Source organism: Chamaea fasciata, unplaced genomic scaffold, assembly GCF_029207755.1.
Source record: "Chamaea fasciata isolate MVZ Bird 193981 ecotype frontalis unplaced genomic scaffold, bChaFas1.0.hap1 SCAF_102, whole genome shotgun sequence".
NCBI classification, from domain to species: domain Eukaryota; kingdom Metazoa; phylum Chordata; class Aves; order Passeriformes; family Sylviidae; genus Chamaea; species Chamaea fasciata.
The window spans coordinates 226,916-235,407 of record NW_027094187.1 but is presented as its reverse complement, the minus strand read 5'-3'; the positions used below and the strand labels follow the sequence as shown (position 1 = coordinate 235,407).

General features: G+C 59.5%; 1 protein-coding gene across 1 annotated transcript; it reads left to right on the top strand.

Annotated features, from left to right (window-relative positions):
* Window positions 1–1,537: 1,537 nt before the first annotated feature.
* On the top strand, window positions 1,538–7,790 carry LOC136304507 (nucleolar pre-ribosomal-associated protein 1-like). Its single transcript, XM_066208018.1, has 4 exons — window positions 1,538–1,700; window positions 1,899–2,150; window positions 4,933–5,072; window positions 6,256–7,790. The coding sequence occupies exons 1-4, from the start codon at window positions 1,538–1,540 to the stop codon at window positions 6,328–6,330; spliced, it is 630 nt and encodes a 209-aa protein (XP_066064115.1). The 3' UTR covers window positions 6,331–7,790.
* The last annotated feature ends 702 nt before the right edge of the window (window positions 7,791–8,492 follow it).

The window sequence follows — 8,492 nt, the reverse complement described above, 5'->3', positions numbered from 1 at the left end:
ATCCATGGCTAACGGCTGGAGATAGGGGCTGCCTGAGAAGGACGGGAGTGCTTAAGGCTGAAATCAGAAGAGAAACCTCGGTGAAGATTTTGTGTTAGAAATGGTCTCATCTGCCAAATCAGATATTTGTCTTCAGGATTGCACGAGTAAGGAATCCCACAGCAAAGAAAAAGGTTCAGGTTTGGGAGCAAAGGCAAGTTGGGCAGGACTGCGGGGCTGGGGCTTAGCTGTTTACCTTCTGTTCAGGACAGTAAAGGCCTCAGAGGACGTAACTGAGGCAGGAAAGGGTCGCTTGGCTCAGTTAGTCTTGTATCTAGAACTGTTCCTTGAACAAGGGGGGGAGCTGAGGTTCATGCAAGGGACCAGGAATTGCTTTTTAGCCTTGAAAATGCCAGAGGGGTGTGTGTAACTTGGATATGATGATAAGTTCATCTGGCAAGAATCACAGAATATTTTGATTTACTGAAAAACCGGGCAGCTCAGAAGTTACTACTCGACTCATTGCTGCTCCCATCTGTTGCACACGTAAGCACAGCAGAACAGATGATTTTTTTCTGAGCCTGAGGTCTTCGACTGACCCTCCGTAAATGCGTCTTGCCAAAAAGCAGACTCGGGGGAGGAAAGTTGTCAGATATAATAGAGAAAGAAAAGGACACAGGCTTCAAAGTCCACTCCAGCAGAACATGGAAGTGACCTGGCTGGAAATGAAACCCGTAGTCTGCTTCCCCAGCCTCCTGGAAGCCTCTAACAGCTCCACAGGCAGTGAGGGGAGAGAATAATTTCACTTCAAGTTGAAATAAAAATAATTTTCAGTAGCATTCTGCAGTACTTTTAAAATACTAGAACCGTGAAATATGGTGTGATGATAACTATCAGGCTTGTAAGCCTGGTAACTAGGACTTTTACCTTGAAGATCTCAGTATGGGTACTTTAAGCCTTTTAAAACAGAGTTAAATCAATTTTTTTTTCCCTAGTTCTGCTAGCACTAGCCTTTCTTTTCGCCCCCTCAAAAACAGAGCAACTCCCTCTTGAGAATGTTATTTACTTTCCATATTATGTGCTTACCGATTTCTGGAATTGCCAATGTATTTGGATACCTGCATAAATTTAAGTTTCAAGAAAACTGTAAGGCTGAAACAAAAGAGAGAGACCGCTGCAGATGGGATACTGGGAAGGAATTCTCGTCTGTGAGGGTGCCGAGGCCCTGGCACAGGGCCCAGAGAAGCTGTGGCTGCCCCGGATCCCTGTGGCCTGACTGAACTAGAGGTAAAGCCGCCTGGGTGTCCTGCCCACGGCAGGGGGTGGGAAGGGATGGTGGAACGAGATTGAGGTGAATGTTTTGAGATTAATTCGTGGGTTTTTTAATAATATACTTTATAAGCCTGTGTAGTAGATATTTTAGAGTTAGTTTGTGTTTTACTGGATAACATCACTTTCTTAAGCGTAAAGGAATGCGGGGTTCCTGGAAGACATTCCTCTGCCGAGAGGGACGATAATCACCCATCGCGGAGAGAAAGGAGGGTGTGACCCCTGGCTGATGGAGCTGAGCACCGCCATCAGCCACCGTCAGCCGAGTGCTCAGCGCCCCACAGCCATCATCCCGACTGTCGTCAAGGACATACATCTCAATACCCGGTTCCAGCAAACCCGGACAAAAGCTTCTGTCTCCCCGGAAAAAACTATTCACCTGACTTGCAACCGTAAAAGACCCTAGATGAATATGAATCAAGAATCATACACACAAAGAACCCATGACGTAATCGGTTGCCCAAGCCCAAAAACTGTATAAAAACGGGCTCTGCACACTCTGAATTTGTGAACCGGAGGGGGACTCTGTGCCGTTCCATGGTAACTATTTTTAACTCTTTTTGCTCACCTGAGCACCGGTCGCTGGGCAGGCCCGACAACTCGGCCGGGGCGGGACCGCGGGAGCACCACCCTGCCCGGGCCGCGATATCTCCGGGCCGCTGCCGCTCCCGCTCCGCCCGCCCCTGCCTGCGGGAGCAGCGGCGATTCCGGGGTGCCGCCGTGCCGGCTCCGAACCGGGCATGGCCGGGAAGCGGAGCGGGGCGCCTGCGGCCCGCGGGACGAGGAGTTCGATGGCGCCCGCCTCACGGCGCTGCTGCGGAACCCCGCGGCCGCCGCCAAAGGTGAGGGGCTCTGCGTGGCGGGAAAGGCGCGCCCTGAGGCGGCCGCGCTGGACAAAGGCGGCCGCGCCGTCCCGGGGCTGAGGCGGCCGCGCCGTCCCGGGCTGAGGCGGCTGCGCTGGACAAAGGCGGCCGCGCCGTCCCGGGCTGCGGGGGCCGCGCCGTCCCGGGCGGAGGCGGCCGCGCCGTCCCGGGCGGAGGCGGCCGCGCCGCGCCGCGCCGTCCCGGGCGGAGGCGGCCGCGCCGCGCCGCGCCGTCCCGGGCGGAGGCGGCCGCGCCGCGCCGTCCCGGGCAGAGGGGGCCGCGCTGGACAAAGGCGGCCGCGCCGTCCCGGGCTGAGGCGGCTGCGCTGGACAAAGGCGGCCGCGCCGTCCCGGGCGGAGGCGGCCGCGCCGCGCCGCGCCGTCCCGGGCGGAGGCGGCTGCGCTGGGCAGAGGCGGCCGCGCCGCGCCGTCCCGGGCAGAGGCGGCCGCGCCGCGCCGTCCCGGGCTGAGGCGGCCGCGCCGCGCCGTCCCGGGCTGAGGCGGCCGCGCCGCGCCGTCCCGGGCGGAGGCGGCTGCGCTGGGCAGAGGCGGCCGCGCCGTCCCGGGCTGAGGCGGCCGCGCCGCGCCGTCCCGGGCGGAGGCGGCCGCGCCGCGCCGTCCCGGGCTGAGGCGGCTGCGCTGGACAAAGGCGGCCGCGCCGTCCCGGGCGGAGGCGGCCGCGCCGCGCCGTCCCGGGCGGAGGCGGCCGCGCCGCGCCGCGCCGTCCCGGGCGGAGGCGGCCGCGCCGCGCCGCGCCGTCCCGGGCGGAGGCGGCCGCGCCGCGCCGCGCCGTCCCGGGCGGAGGCGGCCGCGCCGCGCCGTCCCGGGCAGAGGGGGCAGCGCTGGACAAAGGCGGCCGCGCCGTCCCGGGCTGAGGCGGCCGCGCCGTCCCGGGCTGAGGCGGCTGCGCTGGATAAAGGCGGCCGCGCCGTCCCGGGCGGAGGCGGCCGCGCCGCGCCGCGCCGCGCCGTCCCGGGCGGAGGCGGCCGCGCCGCGCCGTCCCGGGCGGAGGCGGCCGCGCCGCGCCGCGCCGTCCCGGGCGGAGGCGGCCGCGCCGCGCCGCGCCGTCCCGGGCGGAGGCGGCCGCGCCGCGCCGCGCCGTCCCGGGCGGAGGCGGCCGCGCCGCGCCGTCCCGGGCGGAGGGGGCCGCGCTGGACAAAGGCGGCCGCGCCGTCCCGGGCTGAGGCGGCTGCGCTGGACAAAGGCGGCCGCGCCGTCCCGGGCGGAGGCGGCTGCGCTGGGCAGAGGCGGCCGCGCCGCGCCGTCCCGGGCAGAGGCGGCCGCGCCGCGCCGTCCCGGGCAGAGGCGGCCGCGCCGCGCCGTCCCGGGCTGAGGCGGCCGCGCCGCGCCGTCCCGGGCGGAGGCGGCCGCGCCGCGCCGTCCCGGGCGGAGGCGGCCGCGCCGCGCCGTCCCGGGCGGAGGCGGCTGCGCTGGGCAGAGGCGGCCGCGCCGCGCCGTCCCGGGCGGAGGCGGCCGCGCCGCGCCGTCCCGGGCTGAGGCGGCTGCGCTGGACAAAGGCGGCCGCGCCGTCCCGGGCGGAGGCGGCCGCGCCGCGCCGCGCCGTCCCGGGCGGAGGCGGCTGCGCTGGGCAGAGGCGGCCGCGCCGCGCCGTCCCGGGCGGAGGCGGCCGCGCCGCGCCGCGCCGTCCCGGGCGGAGGCGGCCGCGCCGCGCCGCGCCGTCCCGGGCAGAGGGGGCAGCGCTGGACAAAGGCGGCCGCGCCGTCCCGGGCTGAGGCGGCTGCGCTGGATAAAGGCGGCCGCGCCGTCCCAGGGGGAGGCGGCCGCGCCGCGCCGCGCCGTCCCGGGCGGAGGCGGCCGCGCCGCGCCGCGCCGTCCCGGGCGGAGGCGGCCGCGCCGCGCCGCGCCGTCCCGGGCGGAGGCGGCCGCGCCGCGCCGCGCCGTCCCGGGCGGAGGCGGCCGCGCCGCGCCGCGCCGTCCCGGGCGGAGGCGGCCGCGCCGCGCCGTCCCGGGCAGAGGGGGCCGCGCTGGACAAAGGCGGCCGCGCCGTCCCGGGCTGAGGCGGCTGCGCTGGACAAAGGCGGCCGCGCCGTCCCGGGCGGAGGCGGCCGCGCTGCGCCGCGCCGTCCCGGGCGGAGGCGGCCGCGCCGCGCCGTCCCGGGCGGAGGCGGCCGCGCCGCGCCGCGCCGTCCCGGGCGGAGGCGGCCGCGCCGCGCCGCGCCGTCCCGGGCGGAGGCGGCCGCGCCGCGCCGTCCCGGGCAGAGGGGGCCGCGCTGGACAAAGGCGGCCGCGCCGTCCCGGGCTGAGGCGGCCGCGCCGTCCCGGGCTGAGGCGGCTGCGCTGGATAAAGGCGGCCGCGCCGTCCCAGGGGGAGGCGGCCGCGCCGCGCCGCGCCGTCCCGGGCGGAGGCGGCCGCGCCGCGCCGCGCCGTCCCGGGCGGAGGCGGCCGCGCTGGGCAGGGGCGGCCGCGCCGCGCCGTCCCGGGCAGAGGCGGCCGCGCCGCGCCGTCCCGGGCAGAGGCGGCCGCGCCGCGCCGTCCCGGGCTGCGGCGGCCGCGCCGCGCCGCCCCGGGCTGAGGCGGCTGCGCTGGGCAGAGGCGGCCGCGCCGTCCCGGGCGGAGGCGGCCGCGCCGTCCCGGGCGGAGGCGGCTGTCCCGGGGCACGTCGCAGGGGGTGGGTGGCACCGGTGCTGCTGCTGGCGGGGCTGGCGCACATGGCACCGCTCGGCCCCTCAGGGTCGCGGCCGGGCCGGAGCGGGCCCTGCACGGGGCGCCGGTGCCCCGGGTTGACGCTGCGCCTTTGCAGGGCTGGAGACGTTCGTGTCCGTCGCCAGGACGCTGCCATCGGCCCAAGTGTACGATGTCGTGGAGGGATACGTGAAAATTTCCATGGAGTGTGCTGAGATATTCAAGCTTCTCGATGGAGAAAGGAAGCCTGAAAGTGAAGTAAGTTGGACAGGGGGCTTGTAATTCAGGGACTGGCGGCTGCAGTCCCAACAATCCCACCCTGGAGAAGAAGCGACAAAAGGTTGCCAGAAAATGGTCACAGTGGCCAAGGCTGCCAGAGCTCCAAGAAGGTTTGGGCAGCGCTGTCAGGCGTGGGACTGTTGGGGTGGCTGTGCAGGACCAGGAGTTGGACTGGATGATCCTTGTGGGTCCAGCTCAAGATACTCTGTGGTTCTGTGAATAAATGCTTTGTGGTGTAGATAACTCTGATAATTGATTATGGCTTTGGTTTGGTTTTTTTCTTTTTTTTCTGGAAGTAGCAGTGGCAGAAGCACCTACCGAGTGGGAGATGCTCTTTTCAGTTCATAGATGTTCCTGGATTTAATGACACACACAGCCAATCGTCCCGTCCAAATCAAGCTGTTAAGGTTCTTTAAATGTTATCAAAAGATCTTTTAGGAAATAAGGGGATCAATAAAAGCAGTTAAGTAAGCAAAACAATAGTCTGGTGAAAGTAAATGTTCTTAGGTATCTCCCTGATATATCAGTATTTCTAGGAAGCTGCTGGTAAAGTTGACCTCATTTTTCTTATTTTAGCTGGACACAATTTATCCTCATCAGAATATGACGAATGAACAAAGAGTTCAATAATTTTTCACTCTGAATGCTGGTGCAGCATTGCTGACTGCTTACAACATAGTACTGTATTGTGTGGCTTTTTAACCATCGCCTGCTATTCTTTGTCTTCCAGTATCATTTTTATCTGTGTCGTGTTCAGTGACAGCCTTCCCTCAATATCCCATTGCTCACAGGGGCTGGTGTTTGTAATGGGCGCAGCCCAGTGCTGTGTGGTTTCTGGATTCCTCTGCAGGGAAATAATTGCAAGACCGGAACAGCCCCAGTGTTTTTCTCGGGGACATTTTGTTTTTCGTCGTCCACTTAGGAGCAGCCGTCTCTTAAAGCAATGATTCCTTGAAACTACATGCTCTCCAAAGTGATCTTTTCCGAGAGGAAGCGTTAATTTGGGAGAGAATCTAAAAGTTAATGTCACTTTCGTGTGTGGAAGCTTTCCTCTTGGGGTGGGGTTACCCTTTATCGATGGTGGTTATTACTATTTGCTCAGCTAATAATTTCAAGTCTTACCTGATATTGTCAGATGCTAACATACTTTTTTATCCGGCAGATGCTGTTAGTCTTTCAAGCCCTAGAAGCCATTTTACTGAGGACAGCCAGCGACCGCTCACATTTGTGGGAATGAACATCGTCAGAAAGTTGATTCATTCCTATATGAGACTGGTCTATGCTGCTTTGTATTCTGAAAATCACAAGTAAGTCTTCTTGGTGCTCTGCTGGAGAATCTCTGTCAGTTGATCTGGAGGGACTGTACGGGACGTTTCAAAATTCATCTTGAGTTATTGCTAATAATCCACCTTTATTTAATAATCCTTTTCCACTTGTCATAAAATAATTGCCTGTGGAAGTCTTTGCAAAGTGAAAGCTCTGATGCATCATACAATCCAGTGCTGTAGGATAATTTCCTGAAGGTGTAGTTTTCATCGGTTGGGCCTGCCCTGGTGAGAGCTAACACTGGTGGTACCTTGAGTCCTCTTACTTTATTGCTGCTTGATTTGTGGGGTGGAATGTACTGCGTGGAACAGGGCTGGGCAGTCTTCCTGTGACAGCAAAAAGAGCTGCTCTTGAGTTCTTTGTTTTCCTGTATTTTTTTTGGAGTCAGGTTGCCATGTTTATAATAGATTTTTCTCTTTCAGACTGGCTTTTTCTGTAATTTTTTCAGTCTCCTAAAACTGAGGTCATTTTAGGTTGCTCAATAACTGTTGTTATTTAGTCCAGACCAAACAATTTCTCATGCTCCTGTGGATGGGGAAAAAAGTTGCAAATGCCAGAGACATTTCAGTACAGACCTGGGAGGAAGAGGGAAGCAGAGAAAAAATCAGACTGAAATTGACTTGGCCGAGGCAAATGACTCATCTTTCAGTCTTTGAGCAGAACTGGAAAACCTTTTCTCTGCTTGCCTAGTTCATAGGCACAGCTGTGCTTCCTGAGCTGTGCAGTTGATCTTATTGCAGCAGGCTTTTTAACCTGACAAAGAATCTCAAATGTGTAAACTGGAAACAAATTTTGAGGCTGTGCAAGATGTGCACTTCTGATGAAATGTTTAAAGATTGCAGGTTCTGGAGGAATCCTTCTAGAACCTGCACAGAGGGGGCTGCAGATTTCTGGTGGGAGATGCTCTGCATTTTCTGTGCAACCTCTTTGCTGTGCAGAGGGATTTTCTTTATTGCATGTCTAGATGGGATCTCTGCTTGAACCACACGGCTTTTTACAGATTGTCCATGACAGATGCACGATGGACAAGTTACAAATCTGTTCATGGTAGTGGCTGTTCAGATGATGGAGGTCTGCTGTCCTCTTATGTATTCCTGTTGAAATAAATGGCAGACCTCTATGAATTTAGGAGTTCATAGAATCATAATTAAGGCTTGCGTAGTCCAGCCCCACTGCCATGAACAGGTCATCTTAGAGTTGTTCGTTTTGGCACTTTCACCCTTTTAAACTACTTGATAAAGGGAACATCCAGCCTCACCTTATGGCCTAATTTTGGGGAAGAATATGAAAAGGCATTTCCTTCTCCCTTCCTCCCTCACCCCTCTTTCCCAGCTGCTGTTATTACTACCTAAAATAATTGCTTTGATTATTTAACTTCCCTTCTATTTTCTCTTGAAGTTTTAATCTGTTGGTTTGGTGATTAGTATAACCATGATCCTGGAAATAACCTGCAGGTTTTCCCTCTGCTTTGTCTTTTTAGGATGAGCCAGGGGTGCCTTACACTGCTGTCAGCAATGGTGGCTCAGGGCCCGGGTTCAGCAAGGGATCTATATAGTCATTTCGATTTCAATGAAATACCTGCCTGGATTGTTGGAAAGAAGATGCAAGAAGGTAAATTAAGGTCCTGCATGCAATGAAATGCTATGCCATGGCTCCACCAGCATTTTTAGCTAACTGTTGGGAACAAACTGTTGCCAATGTTTGTTGTATTTTCATCTGCAAGAGCTTAACTCTCCCTTCCTGTCCTGTGTCAGGCTGAAGTCCTTGACTGTGCCTAACTGGACACATGAAAATGCCTTACGTGTTGCCAACGAGCTGTGGAGAAACATAAATGTACAGTTTCTGTGAACTGTCCTTCTGGTGTCTAAAACAGAGTGAAAGCGATAGTACACTCCTGGAAACTAGTCAGTCATTTTGTGGTTTGGTCCCACTGAAATAAATGGAAGTTGGAGAGGGGATATTGCTCAGTACTAATACAGGGTAATTGTGTTTGAAAGCATAAACAGAATAATCCAAATTATCTCTAACTGGAAATCCTTAAGAGGAATATGTGAGTGAGGGGAAGAAGTCACT

Coding starts and splice junctions, on each gene's coding strand:
- LOC136304507 (XM_066208018.1), top strand. CDS start 1,538: ATGGAGCTGAGCACCGCCATCAGCCACCGTCAGCCGAGTGCTCAGCGC. Junction 1,701..1,898: donor TATTCACCTGACTTGCAACC/GTAAAAGACCCT, acceptor GTCGCTGGGCAG/GCCCGACAACTCGGCCGGGG. Junction 2,151..4,932: donor CCCCGCGGCCGCCGCCAAAG/GTGAGGGGCTCT, acceptor GCGCCTTTGCAG/GGCTGGAGACGTTCGTGTCC.